This window comes from Protopterus annectens, chromosome 5.part0 (assembly GCF_019279795.1).
Source record: "Protopterus annectens isolate FY-2018-M chromosome 5.part0, PAN1.0, whole genome shotgun sequence".
NCBI lineage: Eukaryota > Metazoa > Chordata > Ceratodontiformes > Protopteridae > Protopterus > Protopterus annectens.
Window position 1 is genome coordinate 389,905,028 of NC_056735.1, and position 22,071 is coordinate 389,927,098.

The 22,071-nt window shown below is 39.6% G+C and overlaps 1 protein-coding gene across 1 annotated transcript in view; it reads right to left on the reverse strand.

Moving 5' to 3' along the window:
* The window catches only part of LOC122802652 (mitochondrial pyruvate carrier 2-like), a 656,608-nt gene that overhangs the window by 550,818 nt on the left and 83,719 nt on the right, over positions 1 to 22,071 (reverse strand). The window contains exon 2 of the mRNA XM_044072357.1: positions 846 to 886. Coding sequence (XP_043928292.1) covers positions 846 to 886 — 41 coding nt within the window. The remainder of the gene's footprint in view (positions 1 to 845; positions 887 to 22,071) is intronic.

Below are 22,071 nucleotides of genomic sequence, written 5' to 3' on the forward strand. Positions count from 1 at the left end.
TCAGTATAAATGTAGGAGACTCATAGCAACTCAAGGAGAGCGCTGATACTTCAGATGGAAAGAAGCTGTGTTGTGGGATAAGCAGATGATATACAGGATGGGCTTGATTATCTGGTGCATCAATGTAAACAGCATGGATGAGGAAAGTGTAGAAATATCAGACAAGAAAAAACTGCAATATTGCATAAATATACAGGTTATGGGAGCACAGGAGTTGAAGGTATTTAAAGTTAGTAGTATTGTTCCTGTATGGCAACATGGATGAACCATTAAGATACTGTGCTAGGAAGTTATGGAAGAAATATGGAAACAGGTTAGACAGGGTAGAAGGTAATTTGCCAAGAGAGATGACAGCTGATCAACGGAATGGATGGAGAGAAAATACTTTGTACTGGGATTAGTTACCTTAGGTGATTTGTATGGCATTGGTATGAAAGTTCTTCTAAGCCTTCTCACCAATTGTGTTCCCGAGCAATAGCAAATAAACTGTTCTTATAAAAAGGGAGGGGGGGACGAACTACCATGTCCACAGCAAGTCCACAGCAAGTCAAACACATTAATATTGTGCTCCTCATTAACGAAGAAAAACACTCAATTTTTTGTAAGGGGCAATCCTTCTTGCACCCTCGCTCCCCTTTGACACAAAATATACTCAGTTTTGCAGGTTACTTCTTTATCACCCAATGTTCAGCTAGATCCCATTTAGAATACTAAGTATACTAGAATAAACAATACTTGATATTATGAATCTGATAGTCCTACTGTTAACTAAATTCCAGGCTTTCTTTACTAGAAAGATACTGGTTAACAGTTTGTACTGTAATAGCAAAAAAAGTTGCACTTACCCACTTCATAATTGGAGCCCAGAAAAATACAGTTTTAGGACCTGCAAATAAGAGAAGACAACAGTTATAAATATCTATATGTCTACATTCATTCATTCATTTTCCAAAATTGGCTTTATCTTATTCATGGGACAGCTGAAGTCCTTCCAGTAACAAACAGCTTTAAGGCAGAAATCAGTCCTGAAAGGGACACCAGTCTATCACAGGAGACACACACGTATGTACACACACAAAAGTTATCAGAAATCCCCTGTTCGCCTGCCTAAATGTCTTTGGAATGTGTAAGAAAACCAGATACAGTAAAAATCCATAAAACCAGGATCAGAGATGCAAATTTACAGAAAGTACCCCAGCTGGGAGCCAAACTGAAGCACTAAGGTCTGTGAGGCAAAAACTTAAAGTTGCTATCAAATTACCAACAATTAAAGACTACTTGTTGGCCAGTGTAACAACGCCCACTTACTACATCTATTAACTGTTGTGCATTGCTGAAGAATTTTAAATTAACTGCAGCTAAACCATGGGAAGTTCACTAAGCAAGATCAGAAAATAGTCTGACGTCACAGAAGCATACTATCAAAACTGTACAGCAGCAGCACAAACCTAACGGTCAATCTTCTTTGACTGTCTTTTTGGTCAGTGTAATGTCTACCAGTTATCACAAAAATGCCAGGAAAGCGATGTTTTCTATCACCGTTTATTCACTTTAAACGCAAAAAATAAAATACGTTTATCGTTCCACTAAATTGCAAAACTTCTTCAGAAATAACACTCTACTCACAATGACGCTTATATTTATAACTTCTTAGGTATTTCCTACTAAATTGGCGCCAAAAACACATCAATTAGCAATTTAATTTACTTAAAGTTATCTTAACCATAAAATATGAAATACTATGAATTTAAATGAACATGAATATATATGAATAAATATTCCAAACTTCTCTAATCAGTGAACAAATTTCAGTCAAGTGCAGGCACACAAATTTAATTCCGAAAAACATTTAAAAATTATTATTTTTAAAATTAATAAAATATATATATATATATATAAACATATATATACACACCCATACTTCATGAATTTCATAAATACCATTTCTATTAAAATGTAAATTTAAATTATGAAATAACCATTTATGAGGATGCGCTTTTAATGACTCAAGTTGTATTATACTTTATACATAAATTTCCCATCTAATAACGCAGCAAATTTATCAAAAATATCAGATTTATGACTTTTATAAAATTATAAATCAAAATCATATATACACTTTATAAATACATTACATAAATATATATAATATAAATACTCAAAATACTAAAAAGACATTCATATATAAATATAAGTATAAATACAATATAAATAAAAATGTACAAGTATTTATCTCATCTGACTTTTTAACTTTAACAAGCACATTATATTGCATTTGTCATTTAGACCTGGACACACATAGGCATTAAGCCTGATTTGCCATAAAAGTTCAATTTTCTCAAGCATTAATGATACAGGTCCACCTCTTTCATCTTGATTTACTTGTTGTTTAATTTTAAACAAACTTATGACTAGGGAACATTAGTATGTGTCTTGCTAAAGCATTTTCTTCTTTATGCTGGTTTATACATCTTAAATGCTCCAATACCCTTTCCTTAAATTTTCTATCCGTCTTGCCAACGTAAAAACATGGACAAGCCTGGCATTGGGCTAAATATACGACTCCTTTAGTTGTGCAGTTAAATTTTCTTGTAATACTTATTTTGTATCCATTAACCACAATGCTTTTGCCTATCTCTACCACATGACAAATTGAGCAATTACCACATTGTATCATTCCTACATTCTTTATAAAGGGATGTCTTTGTTTTTGAAACATTTGTTTAAAATTAATGGCCTTTCTCCACACTATCTTCGGTTTTGTCTGAATATCAAAGCCCAAAGTACCATCCCCATTAATCAGAACCCAATTTTTAAGTATAATATCCTTTATATGCATGTAATTAGAACAAAAATTAAAAATACATGCCAAATTAAATTCATTACTAAGGACATTTTGCACAACATTTAAATTCTGATTATGAGGTAAATGTTCGTGTTCATTTAATCCACTAGAACACATTTCGGTTCTATTTGTTAAAATAGCAGTAAAAATCCCATTCATTCTTTTGGATGTCACTTCAGTAATTATTTTTTCTATTAAATCTTCTGGATATGCCCTATTCAGAAACATATGTTTTAAAACAATACATTCAGCTTGAAATTTCTGATCAGTTGTCACCATTCTCGCTGCTCGGACAAATTGTCCTTTTAGCACTGAATGTTTTTGATGTAGGGGGTGCGCACTGGAAAAATGCAAGAACTTATTTGAATATGTTGGCTTTCTATAGATACTGGCTTCATCTATGTATCAAAAATATATGTGAAGTTCAAAAAATCAGTCGATTGATTCATCTCGTCGACCAATTTTGATGCCATTTCTGTGCATCCTTCAACTATTAAAAAGATGTCGTCAATAAACCTCACATAAAATTTCACCATATTTTGGAACAAGCCATTGGGAAAAAGATATGTATTTTCCCAAAATGACATTACTAAATTTCCATAGCTTGCACCACACGGTGATCCCATTGCCACCCCTTTTTTTTAATATAATATTGCTTATCAAAAATTATAAAATTGTAAGATAAAATTATATCCAATAGTTCCTGAATTAGGGATATCTCCGATTCCAAGGCTTGTTGTTGCCGCATCCTTGTAGTAACCCATTCTATTCCCTGAATATGTGGAATACTAGAATATAACTCCTTCACATCTATAGTTAGGAAATTATAATTTTCTTTAAACGGGAATGTATTCAACCTCTCTAAAAACATCCAAGAATCTTTTAAAATCCATTCTTCCTTTTTTACATATTTCTTAAGGATGGAACCAACAAACTTGGCACATGCATATGTGGAAGAATTTCTTCCATCCACTATCGGCCTGAATGGGGGATTTTGAAGATTCTTATGAATTTTAGGCACCCCAAAAATACAGGGTGCCTTTGGTGCTATTATCATCAAATAATTGAATACATGAACATCAATTCTGGCTTCAATGAATAATTCATTAATTAAACTTTTGATGAATTGGTTAGCTTTGTTATATTCATTACAAGATGCTAATTCATATGTATCTGTTGTCAAAATGTCCCTTATGTGTTGTAAATAATCTGGCGTGTCCATAAAAACCAATTCTCCTCCCTTATCGGGGTTCATTATACGTATATTAGCTTTTAACAGACAATCAAGGCTCTGTCTTTCTTCTTCACATAAATTGTCTATGAACGATGTTTTTTTCTTACTTAATTCTCTGAGATCTATTTCACAAATTCTTTCAAAACTAGACAATGTATTGTGAAGGGGTGGATTATAGCAGCTTGCGACCCTAAATTCACTATTAGTCCCATGTTGTTCTCCAAATAAAGTTCTGAAATTCAATTTCCTAACAAAAAGTTTAAGGTCGCAAATACTCTCTGCTAAATTCATCCTACAAGATGGTACAAAAGTTAAACCCTTGGTTAGTATATCAACTAGAGCTTGTGACACCTGAAAAGAAGAAAAATTAGACAAAATCATTTTGACTGTTATTAATCATAACGGGTCCTTTATATGAACAATTCTCCTTTGTCATCTTCTTCTGTTCTGATTCTTTTTCTTGTTCCATTGTCTCTTTCTCGAGACATTCTGAAAACCCTGGTTGTTATTCACATTGTACGTTTGCATATTGTTTCCTAATGTTCCAAAATTGTTATTATTATTATTATTGCCACCTTTTAAACGTTCATTCCGCCTCAGTTGAATGTTCTCATTTTGATTTTCTACCTGATCTACTAGTTCGGCTTCTAAATTCAAACCAGTATTTGAACTGTTATTGTTAGTCAATGAAGAAGCGTTATTATTGTTACTGCTATCTTCTATGGTCTGAAAAGGGGTATTCAAAGTCTTGTAAGACCAAACTTGGTTGGGTGGGGGCAAGGGATATGCCAGATTTTTTTCATATTGCATTCTATCTCTTTCTTTTTAATTTTCGTTTTTCTCATTTTGTCAATGTGTTGTTCTATGCTTTGGAACACTCGCACATATTCGTATTTGTACCTCAGGAAGTCCCCATGTTGTTTAACTGTAATGTCCAATTTCTCTATTTTCTCTTCCAGTTCTTTTATTATAAGAGAATAATGTTTAATCATGGTCTGCATCAATTGAAAACCATGTTGATTAAACATATTAATAAGATCTTTATGGAAATCAGATCCTGATATTAGACCAGTTGGATATCGCCAGCTTCTTAATCCTTTAGGCACAATCTCTGCTCTTAGACATTCCTGAAAGTATTCTATTTCTAAATTAAGCTTTTTATACTTTAACATGTACGTATCCAATTCGTTTAACAAATCCGATAGGACAACGCTATTATTCTGAATGTTATTCAAAACTTGTTCATTTGATTCATTTCTACACAAGCCTATGGGTGATATAAGCCAGTCTTTTAGATTCGGCATTTGCGTAATTTCTCTGCCATTAGCTTGATTTGTATTGTTCATATTTATATTTGATGACAGCTCTACTAATGTAGCATTCATACCATTTTGACCATTGGCATTAGAACCTACTGCATTAGAAATAGAGGGTCTTGGTTCATTATTAAAGTCATTCATTTGATTTGTTTCAATATTATGCACAGTACCTGATTGCAGCTGCGACCCTGCTATTTGCTGCGTCCTATTCATTGCCATTGACGTATTAGGCTCCACTCTACCATTATTAACCCTTCGGTCCTGTTCCTCTGTTCGGCTGGATTCTGATAAGACTCCTATATAAGTCTGAGTATTAACCATTCGGTCCTGCTGCGCCTGCTGAGATGAATCCACTCTTTCCAGTTTGTCACTGATAGACTCCATTTTCTGCGATAATAACTGAATCAACATAGTCAATTTACCGACTGCGTCTCCTTCATTGGTAGTGTTATCATTTGCAGTATTAACAGTCTCATTCCTTAAAATCTCCGGTGTAGTTTGAAACGAAACATCCGCCATGGCATAAAAAACTCCAAAGACCACTCGAACAATAAACCAAACCATCACAAAAATGCCAGGAAAGCGATGTTTTCTAACTATCACCGTTTATTCACTTTAAACGCAAAAAATAAAATACGTTTTTCGTTCCACTAAATTGCGAAACTTCTTCAGAAAAAACACTCTACTCACAATGACGCTTATATTTATAACTTCTTGGGTATTTCCTACTAAATTGGCACCAAAAACACATCAATTAGCAATTTAATTTACTTAAAGTTACCTTAACCATAAAATATGAAATACTATGAATTTAAATGAAGAAGCTTCGCAATTTAGGGGAACGAAAAACGTATTTTATTTTTTGCGTTTAAAGTGAATAAACGGTGATAGTTAGAAAACATCGCTTTCCTGGCATTTTTGTGATAGTTTGGTTTATTTTTCGAGTGGTATTTAATGTCTACCAGTTATGCTTCTTAATCTTTCCATTAATACTGGCATAAAGTAGACAAACTAGAAATATGCACAGGCTTTACAACTGACAGTTTTCCCACTAATTAAATTTAAAAATGGTAATAGCCTGACCAATGCACATGCACAGATCAACATGTCCACCTATGCCACTTGTGGTCAAGGTTTGAGAACTCCCCCAGGTACCCGAGAGACATTGCCCTAGGTACCTGAAGGATAGCGAGAAGAAAGAAAGTAGTTGTATTGGTCACCTTACCCTCCTCCGGAGAATCTGCAGAGGCACTACAACAGCATTCAGGAGGGGAATAGAAGAGCTGAAGCTTACACCAAGTAAGAACAGAAAGACAGGTACATGATTAGATGGTATGTCCAAGTCAGCCTTCCAACAAGGCACATTGCCACTTACTGCCCCAAAGAAGAAGGTAAAGAAAAACCGCCACATTCAAATTATGATGGTGTCTTACCCTGACAGAAGACTGAGAACATTGCAGTAATAATATCATAATGAAGCTATATAAACTATGCCAAACTATCAATAAGGCAAGCAAGGAGTTCAAAGATAATAACCAAAAGCAATATCGATAACAATAACAGTGTTGTTGTTGTGTCTTTCTGCTTTTCCCGGTTAGGGGTCACCACAGCGGAACTCCGGTCCGCTAATGACTGGTAATTGATTTTTACGTGCCGAGTTACCAGCCCTGACGCACAACCTTCAACGAAGGTACGCCCATTCACACATGTCTCCACGCAGAAGACACTCTAGCTGAGAATCGTACCGGACAACGCTACCGCAGCACCACCACCGTGGTCTATAACAATGCTACTAATAATAATAAAGCAATATCATTGTAACGGTTATATGGTATGCCTTTCATTTATATCTGGTTTATTAACCAGAGAAATAAATTAATCAAAAACTACAATTTTAGCCATAACCTAGCACAATAACAAATTTGCACAGATGAATAATATTCAAAAGAGCAAATAAGCTATACATCATCAACAGAACAGAAAAAGAGCAACAGTGAAAACAGCAGACGTATTAGTAAATAGTTGTCCATTAAACAAAAGTTAGTGTACAATATGTGACATTTCAGTTAAGCTGTTTTAATTTACTTTTGTAAGTACAGCAAAAACAAATCATAGGTTTATTATTGTGTTCAAATTCTAGTATCATGTCTCTATTTGCATCTTAAACCAAGAGCAAGATATGTATTTACATTTATTGACCGGGTTAGTCCCATTAGACTTAACGACTGCTTTCAGGGAACACCTAGGGTTTATTCACACAGATACAGAAAAGTTACTCATTTCCTTCAAGCACCATGGAATGAAGTTAGGTACTCACCATAACTAGGAACCTGTGTTGTCCATTTTCATTCCTCCTTGCTAATGTGTCTTGGATTAGATATTGGATCCGACTCAGCCACTTTCCAAGACTTAGGATCTGAGTCTCAAGCTCCTCCCTCTACCCATAATGCACCATACCTTCCTCAACACCCCAGATAGAGTTTGCTGCCCTATAACTAAACAGGTTGCTACAACTATAGATAAAGCTGTATCCGAGGCTTAAACCTGAAATCCAAGGGTTCCAAATTCTTTCAAGCACTTCACAAAGGCACCAGGACGGGGGATGGATGTGAGGGATGACAGGAGGAATGAAAATGGACAACACAGATACCTAGTTATGGTGAGTACCTAACTTTTCAATCTTATATAGTCCTTTTCATTCCTCCTTACTAATGGGTCAGAGTCCCCAGCCATGCAATTCCTGGGTGGCCCTTAGGGAAGGATGTGCCAGAGCATGGTCGAGCCAAAGGATGCCCTGCTCCTGGAAATATCCAACTTATAATGTGTAACAAAGGTATGAGTCTTAGGCCAAGTGGCTGCAGCACAGACTTCATCAATAGAAGCTCTGGAAGAAAAGGCAGATGAAGTAGTCATAGCCCTAGTGGAATGAGCCCTGGGAGGTTGGGGCAAGTCTATTACTCTCTGAGTAAAGGAATAAAATGCAGTCTGTTATCCATTTAGCTAAAGTAATTTTTGAAACTGCCTGTCCTAACCAGCTTGTTGAGAAGGAGACAAAACAGTTGATCAGATGTCCTGTGTCTCTTTGTTCTGTGGAGGTAGAAACGCAATTGTCTGAACATCCAGGAGATGTAAAAGGTATTCACCTTTGTTCGAAAGTTGGGGAAGAAAACTGTCAACTGAATTGATTGGTTAATGTTAGACTCCATGCCCACCTTAAGCATGAAAGAAGGATTTGTTCTTAAGGAAATTATCTTTGTGAAAAATTATGACAGGCAGTTTGGCTGACAAAGCTTGAAATTCCAATATTCTCTTAGCAGAAGTAATAGCTACTAAGATAGTTTTCTCAAGAAAGAAATTTTATGTCACAAGAATTTGCCATTTCAAAAGGCTTCCGAGTGAGTCCTTGCAGTACCACTGAGATCCCAAGGGGAAGAGGGATCTTAAGAGTTTTAATATGACACTCCTTTCATGAAAGCCTTACATAGTTTAGAAAAAAAAGGGATGAATCTTGCCATATCCAATTTTCACACCGGGAAGCCTGTTGGAGTTGGATGGTGGAGAAACTGGCTCCTTCTTAAAAGAGTGCTAAGAAAAAGGAAAGTAGATGCTGTGGGTGCTGAGAAAGATCAAGATTTTCCTTTGATGCCCAAACAGAGGACCTCTTCCACTTACCATTGTAGACCATTTTAATAGAAGCTCTGTGAAAGGCCAGAATAATGTCACATACGGAGGGGGCGAGCTTGGACTTTCTTACAATTACTGGAATTAGAAAACCATGCAGTCAGCTTGAAGTTGTGAAGATTGGGAATCTGTTTCTGATGGGTGAGATTTGAGATCCTGTATGGGATCCAGAATCCTGGAGGAAACTTGAGGTGAGAACAAAGAAAGGGGAACCACACCTGCGGTGGCAATAAAGGGGCAATGAGGATTAAGGAACTCTTCAACCTGTTGGCTTTATGTAGAACTTCTGGTATGGATGGTAACTGGGAGTAACCATAAAGGAGACCTGGGGGCCAATCATGGGCTAGAGCTTCCCTCAGTGACTCCCCCCTCCGGGGGGGGGGGGTCAGTGCAAAATACTTGTTGCGCTTGAAGTTCAGGGGAAAGGCAAAGAGATTGTAACAAGATTGGCCCTAACAGCTAAATATCTTGATTGTTACTGATTGTTTGGGGGACCACTCGAAAGGAGTCAAAATTGACCTGCAAAGTCTTTTAGAATGTCGGTAACCCTCGGAATGTGTGTTGCAATCTGAAAATGGTCTGAAGAGGTCAACCATCCCAAACTCTAATGGCCTCTCTGCACAACTGGTAAGAAAGGGTTCCTCCTTTTTGTTGCTGTACCAGACTACTGACATGCTCTCTGTGTGCATCGCAATTGTCCCCAGAGGGAGAACATCCTGGAAGGCCTGCAATATAAAGAGAACTGCTCTCCTCTCCAAGACACTGATATGCAATTTGGTCTCTACAGGCAGCCACATGTCTTGGACCCACCAAACCCAGACCGGGAAGTGTCCGTGGTCATTATGGACATGGCTGGGGGAAGAGAAGGGTCTGCCTAGAGAAAGGTCGTGTGATTTCAGCAACCATTGTAGATGATTCCTGCAGATCTGATACCATTTTATGGGAGTAGAGAGTGGGTGACAAAGGATGGACCACTGAACTGCTACAGTTCACTTGAGAACTCTCCTAAAGAGCCTTGACAAGGGGAATAGAACAATTGTGGCTGCCATTGACCCTAAAGCCCATAAAACCAACTTGGCCAAGGTTTGCAGGTGATCTAATGCATCTTGAACATGTTTCAGAGATAAAATCTGGTGCATTGGCAACGAGGCCATTTGTGTCCTTGAATACAGTTGCATTCCTATGAACACTAAGTTTTGCTAGGATTTATCGTAATGTCAGCTGGTTTAAGATTCTTACTAGATAGTCTCTTGATTATATCAGAAGATGTCTTGTTGGTGCAGTAAGGAGCCAATCATCTGGATATGGAAACACCTGGAATCCCTTTAGCTTCAGGTGAGCAGCTATGACTGCAAACATTTGGTAAACACTCTGGGGTATGTGGCAAGTCTAAAGGTCAGCACTCTGAAATGGTAATGATGGACTCCCAGCCAAAAGTGCAAATGACTTCTGGAGCGCCCATCAATCCTGATATGATGGTATGTATCCTGAAGATCCATGGAGCACATCCAAACATCCTTGCAAAACAGTGGCAGGTTGGACTGAACTGTATCCATTTGAACTTTGACTTCTTGATGAAATGATTCAGATTGCCGAGATCTAGAACAGGTTTGCAGGTCCCTTGACAAAATGATTAAAATTGCCAAGACCCATAATAGGTCTCAGGTCCCCTGTCTTTTTTGGCACTAAAAAGAAGCGAGAATAAGTTATGAATCCTATTTGTTCGGTCGGGACCTCTTGGATGACTTTTTTGCAGAAGCTTTTGAACTTCATAGTGCGTACTACCTCTGACTGGGTGGAATGTCAGGGAGTCTCCTCCTTGGACCTGGAGGAGTTAGGGAAAAGGGAATGTAATAACCTCTGGATATATTTAGCATCCAGGAATTGTTTTCTATACTTTGCCAGGCATCTAGGTGGAGGGATAGATAACCCCAAACTGCTTCCAGAGTCTTTTCAGAGTTGACAGTTGGGCAGTGCTTCAGGAATGCTGGAAGAGCCTATCAGGGAAGGGTTCCCTACAGCTCTGATTCTGTGGACCCCCCCCCCGTCACTAGGGTGGCATCTGCCATTGAAACCTCTGCCTCTGGAGGAAGTATCCCTGCATGGGTCCTGAAAACAGCCTTGAGATATCCTGATTCAAGTCTTCATACCTCCTTATTGGCTCCTGGAGAAGGTCTTTTGAGGACAAGAAAAAACTTTATCCCCACAGCAGACAAGGTCTTTCTCTTGCTCACTACGAGTTAGTGCGTCTTTCACAGAAGGTCTAAACGAAGAGGACCCATCAAAGGGGGCATTAATGAATGACGCCTTGAAGGGATTCACAAAGTCACATCCAGGCATGTCTGTTGATGGCTATGCCTGTCCCAGCTGCTCATGAGGAGTCTTCCACCGTATGCAAAATCAACCTCATCGAGGAACTAGAGACGGAAGAAAGAGTAGCCATTTGGGTAGAAACGTTTTTCAAGTCCTCTAATGACATGGTCTTAGTAAGAGAGTTGGATAATTCCTAAACAGACACAACCAAAAAGTGGAACCAAACTGAAAACCAAAGGTCTATTTTAGTGTACCAAAAAGACTTTATTCCATGCTTTCATCTCAAGACTACTTATTTGAAGAAGTCTTAAGACAAAAAAGTGTGGAATAAAGTATTTCTGGCACGCTAAAGTAGACCTTTGGTTTTCAGTTTGGTTCCAGTTTTCGGTTGTGTTTTACTATAGTTGTGACCGGACCTTGCACTTTTTAAATTCCTAAACAGGTCTCTCTGCAGATGGGTGAAGTGCACTAAGTAGTTTAATGACCTCAGAGAGAAGGTAGCAGAGATGTAAACATGCTTTCCATGTCTGTCCAGTGCTCTAAACTACTTGTTAGGTGGATGGACAATGGAGCTCTGCTAGCATCTTCTTAGTGGCTGCTGCAACGACAATGGCATCTACAGGAACAACTTTACTTCACTGTGTACTGGCGGACTCAGGAACTTATTGGGGCACTTGGGGATAGGCTCCACTATGCCTGGTTCCTTCCAGGCCTAGCTGGAAACTAGGTCAATCAGCTCATCTGCTAAGGAAGTCTCCCAGGATGTAGACGGGCTCATCCCAAAAGCCTCCAGGAACACAGATTCCTCAGGAGGAGATTAGGCAGACCATCCACCTTTCTGCCAGAGGAGTTCTTGGATGTATAACTATGTAACCAAACACAAACTGACAAAAATAAGAATGCTAATGAGACAAAAGTGCTTAAGAATATAGTCCAGTGACCATGGTTTGATTGTTTTTTTGTTTTTTTTTCGGTAGAACTCACAAAAATTAAAACACTATGATGTCTCCAAAGGTGACGTCCTCGGGTGATCGGGGAGATCCTTCTCCCTCATCGAAATGTGCGTCTTCTGTGAGGAATTCCAAAGGGGAGTCTGTGCCTAATTTTGCACTTTCATTTGAAGGACCTCCTCCATGGGGTGTGCCAGGGAGGTATCAGAAAGGTGGACTCCCTGAGGGGAAGTAGTCTGGAGGCTCCTCAGGAGAGTAAAGATAGGCTCAGTGCTCAGATCCGATGAAGGAAGGGGTAGATCCTAGGTGTGAGGAGATGACTATCTACAGAAACCCTTTCTGCTAGCCAAAAGGCAGATGGGGCAGGCCAAATCCCCCACCTCTCTCTTAGAACCAAAGTTACTGGAGGGAAGAGAGAAGAACCACCCACAAATCCAAGGCCTCCTGAAATAACTGGACCAGAGCTGGTGAAGGTCGAAGTGACAGATCTGAAAGTCAGAGCCAAAGTCAAACCCCTAGAGTCGGCACAAACGTCTCAAATCCAGGACCCGCTCTGATCTGATAAAAATGGAGCAGTGCTAGTTAGAGATAGTTGGAGTAGAGGAAGGAAGCTTCCTCTGATCAGACACAAACTCTCTCGGGTACCCAGGCTCTTGGGATTACAAAAACAGGGGTTGGACCGGAAAAGGAGTGTGTATGGAAGGAGGAGCACTCAGATTTGAGACAGGACAGAGATGGGAAGGAGGAGCACTCAGATTTGAGACAGGACAGAGATGGCAATACCCCCACATCTGGATCTGTGCCCAAAGGAATTTCCATATCATTGTGTCTATATCGGCCTCAGTGAAGCTTTGGGAAGACCTGGAAGAAGCACAGGCTGCATGTCTTGATTTGGTAGGGGTTTGAAGGACCTTTGAGGGAAGAGCTGGGAATACCAGTTACACCTGGAAGGCCGATGTCAGGTTCCTAACCACCAGATCCAAAGCCTTGGGATCTGTCACTCGTGTGGTCGGGATTAAACAGACGAACAGTTGTGGGCTCCATTCAAGCAGCTTTATTATATACAAATACATCAGGATTGAGGTTTAGTAACTTAACTTATAAACAGACGGACTACTGCACTCATACATATTAACACTCTAGTTGTTCTCTCAAATGGCACTGCTGCCTGCATGTGCTTTCTATTTATATGCACATGCCCTTACTGGAAATGCTTCTTAAAGTTACAGCACATGCTCTGTTCTACATCTTCCCTCTGAGAAATAGGCCATACACTGAAAATGACATTCATTGATATGCAATTGCACAGAAATGATCCTTTGACATACAGTTACACAGAACTAATTCTTTTGACATGCAAATACAGAACTAAACACAAATAAAACAAACAGGTCCAGGTTGCTGTGTATTTAACACTAGGTCTAGAAATATGACCTGATCATGCGACAAAAATTAGAACTGAGTCTAGCAACAGGGATGGTCTTTACTGAACGTTCAACTTCAGGTACATTTGGGATATCACGAATGGGAATAGGTACTGAGACGTTCAACTGGAGCATCATCTGGATTGCTCAGAGATCTAGAATCTGTATCACAGGTACGATGCTGAGATATCAATTCAGACACCAGAAGATGCCTACAATTTCTCCTGTATTCTGTACCCTCAGATTCTATGAAGTAGGATCTCGGCTCGGCACATATGCCTCTCACTTGACCAATTTGATCAAAACCTTTCATTGTTTGCATCCTCAATCTCTTTCAATGGAAGAAGAAATCTGTTCATTTTATCATAGCGAGACTTCTGAAATAACACTTCTTAAATAGTTGGGCTTTGATTGCTCTGGTGTTTTTAGCATTAGGCACCAACAAACTGGAACTGATAGGCAAGGTTGTTCTGGTTTGCCTAGGTAGAAGTCTCTGAGCAGGCGAGCCAAGTAAGCTGTCACAGGGTATATTTCTGAGATTAAGCAAATTCAAGATGTCAGTAGCATCACACTTTGACCTTTCTAGTAATTCCTTTGTACTTCATACTGCATATTCAGCCAGGCCGTTTGACTCGGGGTATTCAGGACTGCTAGTAATATGGATAAAGTCCCACTCTTTTAAACTTTCTGAAATAACTGACTGGTAAACTGGGTATCGTTTTCAGAAATAATGGTGTGTGGACTACCACGGACTGAGAAATGAACTATCAACTTAGTAACAGTAACGGACATAAAGTTGGGTAGCAGATCGATCTCAAACAACTTTGAATAAGAGTCTACTAACACTAAGTAATTCTGATTGTTCCACTCAAATATGTCACTGGCTACTGTTGACCAAGGTAGTTCAGGAATCTGGCTTAGCTGAAGCGGCTCTTTTTGCAAATGCCATTTAGTACAATTGCATATTGAACAAGATGAAAGTACTTAATCAATGTCTTTCGACAGAGAAGGCCAAAATACTAGTCCTCTCGCCCTCCTTTTGGTAGCTTCAGAACCTAGGTGGCCACGATGCAAAATTTGAATGTACTCATGTTGTAAGGAAGTAGGAGAAATAACTTTAGGACCTTTGAAAATTATACCATCTTCCATCAACATCTCATCTCTGTAAGGAAAATATGGTTGCATTTCTATTGGTATACAAAATTGCTTTGATGGCCATCCAACACTGATGAAGAGGTTGAGCTTTTGCAAAATTGGATCAGTCTTGGTATGATCTCTTAGCTCATCAAGGCTTATGGTAGAAAAATTACACACTTCCATGACATCAAAATCAAAATTCTTTGCATGAAATCTTTCCTGTGGTATTTCTGAGCGATCTGGATAAGGTATCAGCCAGATAAAGAAGTTTGCCTTTTATGTAGACCATTTTGAAATTGTACTTTTGTAATCTGAGCATCATTCTTTGTAGTCTTGCTGGAGCTGTATGCATAAGCTTCTTTAAAATAGTGACTAGAGTTTGATGATCAGTCTCTAGCTGGACAGCTCAGCCATAAATATGATCATGGAACTTTGAACACAACTGCCAAAAGTTCCTTCTTAATTTGAGCATACTGCATCTCAGTTTGGGTAAGAGTTCTAGACGCATAGGCTACTTGTCTGCACCAAGACCGAACTTTGAAGCATCACAGGAAAGAATTATTAGTTTGTGGACATCACAGTATCTTAACATAGGTGGACTGGCAATTTTATGTTTGAGGTCAAAAATGCTCTCTGGTGGTGTTCCAACCATGACCAGGCAACATGTTTGCATGTCAGCTCTCTTAAAGGTGCTGATAATTCACTGAAGTCTGGTATAAACTTGCCCAAATAGTTAACCATACCAAGGAAACACTGTAAGGCTTGGACATTGTCTGAAGTTGGCATCTCAAGAATGGCTGTTTGTTTGGAAGGGTCTGGTCGTAAGCCTGCACTGGTAAATAAATGACCTACACAAGTAACTTCTGGTATTTATATTGTATTCATGCACTCTATCAAGAACTTTCCTGAGGTTTCCGTCATGCTCTGCTTTTCCATTACCTCCAACTAGTAAATCCATTATACCACACGGGTAACCTGAAAAAATTTGCTCCATTGCACTCTGAAAGACTTCACTGGCAGAATTTATTCCAAAAGACATTCTGAGAAATCTGTATCTACCAAATGGTGTACTGAATGTAGTCAGTAGTGAATATTTGCAGTCAAGCATTGCTTGCCAAAATGAACTCTTTGCATACAAGACAGAAAAAGAGTGGCATTTGGCATGAGGGTAGCAACCTCCTCCACTGTATGCATAGGATGATGGGACCTCTTTAATGCTTTAAGTCTCTTGGGCCAATACATATTCTGATCTCATCTGAGTTTCTATGAGCAACTACCATGGAAGACACCCATTCAGTTGGTTCTGTGACTGGACAAATCACACCTTGTTGTACCACTTTAACTGGACCTTGACTTTGTCCTGCATAGCTATTGGAACTTTTCTCGCTGGTCTGACCATTGGATGGACTTCAGGGTCTAACTTCATGGAGTACACAACTGGAAGTTTGCCTAGCTTGTCTTCGAAAACATCAGCACACTGAGAAAAAAGCATCAGTAAAGCTGGAACTAGGACATGTGCTTACGTGATGGACTTCTTTGGTAAAAGCAGTTTAATTCTTAAACTGTCTCTGAGACCCAATAATGACTGCACAGTTCTTCTGACTACATAAAATTGCAAGCTGTAACTGCATGAAAGCACTACTGAGCCTTCAGTTTGAATCTCTTCACCTCCATAAGTAACAAGCTTCACACAATTGGCCAAAGTAAGTTGTTCACCAGCTCTTATTCTAGCAAATGTTTCTGCTGACATAACACTGCACTTTGAAACGGTGTCTACATTGAGCTCTGTGAGCTTACCATTGATCAGGACAGTACAAAACACTTTGTTCTTTGCCAACAAATCTACTGCATTAACCTTTTCACCAGCCACTGATGCACCATCTACACAGAAAGTAGAGTTGCAGCTTTCTATATGATCAACTTGCTTTTTTGAGTGACCTTTCTTAATAAATGAATGAGGCTTGTCTTACTTACAAAACTTTGAAAGCGGTTCCATTTTGTTTTTCACACTTGTGACGTTGCTGACCAAATGCTAAGCACTTCTCTTTTAGACTCATGACTGGCAACACAATTACGACAGTTAAGAATAGACTTGGGTTTTGCTGACTCACCCTTGTACTGCACTGAGCATGTCCATTTTACTGAGCTAGTCTTAGAACTTGCTGGAAAGTTACGGGCTCTCCCTGGGAAGCCCACTGGGGCTGCAGCTGCCATGCGCTTAGGCCGGTTTCTATTATCCACATGCTGTATGCTGTTTGCTCTAGAGGTTGCTGAAACCATGCTCATCACTTGCAAGCATATTTGTGTGCCTTTCTGTAAGCTCATGTATTTGACAAATCTCTGTAGCTTTGCTCAACATTAAATCACTATCACGAAGCAAAATCTCTCACTGCAGCATTAACACCACACACAAGCCTGTCCTTTATCAAATCACCAAATCTGCATGTTTTAGTCCAGTTTCTCAAGTCAGTAAAAGTTTCTCTGGCTTTTGGTCTATTGTATAAAATAGGTGCCTCTCCAATTTAACATTTGCCTGGGGTTTACACATCTCTCTAAATTTACGTTTCAAGCACTAAAGGTCCTCCCTTGATTCAGCTTGTACAATACGGCTGTTCTCCCCCTTCTCCTGCATATACTGCTGGTGCATACACAAATGAACGCTCTCTTTCAATGGCTTCTGACCCTGCTAATTTAAGCAAAATGAATGCCCTCTTACATGCATTTTTATCAGAAAAAGCTGCTTGTATGAAAAAATATGTCCGCATACTAGATTTCATTATTCTGAGGAAGTTTCCAGAGTGGAAATGAAAGCGCTTAATCAACTTGTTTTGTTATAAGGTTTAATAAACTGTTTCTTCATTACCCGGTCGTTAACTGAAAAGTTTGTGCCTTGCTGCTACTACGGATTGTTTTGTGGGACTGCCTTCATTGGGATCCTGTTAAGCGGAGAGCATTTTGAGTTACCAGTATCTTTTGTTCTCCGTTTATACATTGTGTGGTGTTTGTATGAAAACATCATATTCCTATTCAAATACTGTCCAATTCTCTGCAATATTATGATCAAACATAAGTGGACTAGGTCTGTGAAATGCCTCTGCCACATCAACAAATGGTAATGAAGACCCTTGAAATTATGTACGAACATACACACATATATGTAAGTAAATATAACCAAAGCACTGCAGCAGCAAAAGCCAATGAATGGGCCATAGCCTTAAAAAATTACATGCACCACACTCGAGGAACTTAAAAAATATTTTAATCCGCAGTTGAGTGCTTTAATTTCATCCAGGATAATTAAAAAAACATACAGCCTCTCTAAATATTTTAAGTATTAACCTGATTGGTTGAAACTCTCAATCTATTAGTTAACCCATTTAGAGCATTCTTGACAAAAAAACTAAAAACATCCACATAAAAACTGATGAATGCAAATTGTTTGTAAATATTCCATAAATGTAACAAATATATACACATATACATTAGAAATTTCTGCCAGAACTTGTAATTATGCCCAATAGCAGAACAGACTCTTCAAAATAACTGCACTTTGTAAAATAAGTCTCTGTAGCACAAGAACACTTTGACATCAATATACTTTGCGAAACCACCCCTCATCAATGTAAGAAACACTATGAACTGTACACAGCACAAGAAACTTCTCGAAATGGCTATACTTCGCAAAATAACTCTGTACAGTGTGAGAAACACTGAAATGACTGCACGCTGTGAATGAACTGTACACAGCACAACAAACTCTCGAAATGACTATATTCTGACTGCACTTTGCACACAGTAAACTCTTCAAAATAACTGTACTGTAATAAAGCACAAACTGCAAACACTTTGCACATTGAAACACTTCAAACAACCTTAGGTATGCTTTGAATGGTTTGGTCAATGCTAAATAGTATCTCATGTCAAAACAAGATCGTTTACTAAAAAAATATGCAGTCACTTTGCTTTTTACATGCTTGTTCTGCCCTTTTATTGTATTTGTTATGCCCATTTGACATCTTATCATGCTAGTTGCACTTTTCTTGCGCTCGTTTTACTTTAAACATGCTTGTTATGCAAATAAAAGTAACTCTGAACCCCACATAAGTATTTCTGATAATTTTATCAAATCTCATGGTTTTGAATATTTTGTTAAATCAATAATGCGTAGTGTGCCTTTCAGTTGAATAATAATGCATTTTGTGCTACTCATTTGATTAGTAATGCGTTTTGTGCTTTACGAAGGTTTCCTATCATTTCCTTTACAAAAAAAAAAGAAGTTATGTACCCACCATAACGTTCCATGTTTGTAGTCCATCTCGCCCCTTCATTCTTACACATGGGTTCGAAGCTGATCCTCGGCTCCAACTCGGCCTTTTTTACAAGCTCAAAGTCTTCTAGTTGGCTCATGGCTAGACACGTATCCCATGGTGCACCAGTACAATCCCCAGATCTTGTTTGCTGCTACAGAGAAATAAAAAACATGCAGAAACAACTCAATAATAAAAGGTCTCCACTTAATAACAAATTTTCTGTCTCCAGATCCTTCCAGGATGGGGGTAGGAGGGTGGGTTCCTAAGAATGAAGAGCGAGATGGACTACAAGCATGGAACGTTATGGTGAGTACATAACTTCTTTATGTTCTGTAGTCCTATCTCGCCTTCATTCTTATACATGGGACAGCGTCCCTAGCACCTTATTCTTGGGTGGCTCAAGGAAAAATACTCCCGAGTACCGTGAAACCAAAGGATGCTCTATCCCTGGAGGTCAAATCCAATTTGTAATGAGTAATAAATGTGTAAGGGGTAGCCAAAGTTGCTATTGCACAGATATTATCAAGTGGGACCTTGGCTTGAAAGGCTGCAGAAGTAGACAGATCTCTTAGAATGAGCCTTAATTTTGAAAGGTAAAGGCTTACCATCAGAATAGTAAATGTAAGCTATACAGCTAGAGATCCAATTAGGGAGGGGGTCACTTCGGAAGCTGGGAGACCTAATCTGGAGTCGGAGAAGGAAATAAATAATTGGTCCAACTTCCTGAATTCCTTGATCCGGTGCAAATAAAAACGATAATTGTCTATGAACATCCAACTGATGAAAGCTGTATTCCGCTGCGTTGGGATGATTGGGGAAGAACACCAGAAGCTCTATGGATTGGTTCAAAGTGTTATGGGAGAAGAACGAAGAGACATTCTGTCCTTGTGAAATATCAATACAGGGGTTTGACGGATAGTGCTTGTAACTCAAACCCTTCTAGCAGATGTGATTGCCACTAGAAACAAGGTCTTCCAAGACAGAAATGTCAAAGGAGACGAATGGGCTGGCTCAAAAGGTGGAGACGTTAATTTGGATAGAAAAAAATTCAAGTCCCATGAAGCAACCGGTTCCTGAAGTGGAGGTCTTAAAGTGGAAGCTTTAAGGAAGGTCTTGCACAACATATGTGACAGATTAGAATCTTGTTGACCCAGATGAAAATTAGAAATCGCTGCCAACTGAATCCTGTTTGTGGCAACCGCAGATCCCTGGTGGAAAAGTTCAGACAAGAATTCCAATACCACCAGAATAGATGCAGTACAAGGGTCAACATTCCTTTCCTCCAGATAGAGAATCTCCTCCATTTACTGGTGTATAATTTCCTAGTGGAGGGTTTATGAGAAGATGTAAGGATATGGGTTCACAGAGGGTGAGAAATCGTGAAGCCTGACTAGGGATGGAACTGGAGCACCCAAGCTGTCAAATTGAGGGTGTGTAGGCTGGGGTGAAGACAGCCTGACATGTGCGTCAAGAGATCTGGCAATGGGTCCAGAGTCCATGGATTGTCTAATAGGTGAGGCCCGAGAAAGGGGAACCAAACTTATTGAGGCCAGTAAGGAGTAATGAGAATCAGTTTGCTTCCCAGCAGTTTCGCTTTATGAATCACCTAGGATATGAGAGGAAAGGGCTTGAAAGCATAAAGGAGACCCAGGGGCCAATCGTGAACAAGTGTGTCTCTCGTTGACTCCCCCGGAAGGGGGATGAGGGAGAAATAGCTGCTGCATTTGGCATTGACCGGGCTGGCAAAGAGATCACAGCAAGGCTGACCCCATCTGCGGAAAATCTGCTCCACTATTTCCTGCTTCAGAGACCACTCGTGAGGCATCAAAATTGCCCGGCTGAGTTTTGTCAGCTATCTCGTTGGTTGTCCCCGGAATGTGCGTCGCCACCAGAAATTGCTGGGAAGATATCACCCATTTCCAAATCTGAATGGCCTCTCAACAGAGTGGGTATGATCTGGTTCTGCCTTGTTTGTTGAGATACCATACTACCGACATGTTGTCCAATTGCACTGCAATCGTCCCAAGAGGAAGAAGTTCATAAGTGCTTGCAATGCCAGGAGCAGAGCACCACCCTCATCTCTAGAACACTGATATGCAGGTGAGCCTCGTGATCTTGCCATGTGCCTTGGACAGTCCTGCCTAGATAATGCCCCCCCCATCTGTGGTCACAGTGGCAACGGGTTGACGAGGGAGGAATGGAGTAGCTGTAGTTAACTGATTGGGTTGAATCCACCAATTGAGGTCCTTCTTGCAAGAATCTGTTAACAGAATGTGGTAAGTTAAGGGCAGTTGTTGGAAGGACCACTAGGACGACAGAAGCCACTAAAGAATCCGCATGTGTAATCTGGCTAATGGCACTAGTAGTATGGTAGAAGCCATGGTCCCTAGAACCTTCAGAACAGTCTTGGCTTTGACTTTTCGGAGCGGGAGAAGACGGTGAATTTGTAGTACAAGATTCTGTGCCCTTCTACTGGAAGGCGAGCTAACATGGCTACTGTGTTTATTTCTGCGCCTATAAAAGTCACAAATTGAGAGGGCAATAAGGCTGATTTTTCCTAATTTATAGTAATCCCCAACTGGGCACAAATTTGAATAGTAGCGTCCCTGGTATGAAGAAGTAGATGCCTGGTGGGGGCGGTCTGGAGCCAGTCATCCAGATACGGAAACACCTGGAATCCTAGACATCTCAGGTGAGCTGTCACTACTGCCATACACTTGGTAAACACCCTGGGGGCTGTGGTGAGACCAAAGGGCATAGCAAAAAACTGGTACTGACTGGCGCCCAGCCGGAAGTGTAGATGACTCCTCAATGCCCTATCCATTTTTATGTGGTAGTATGTGTCTTGGATGTCTATT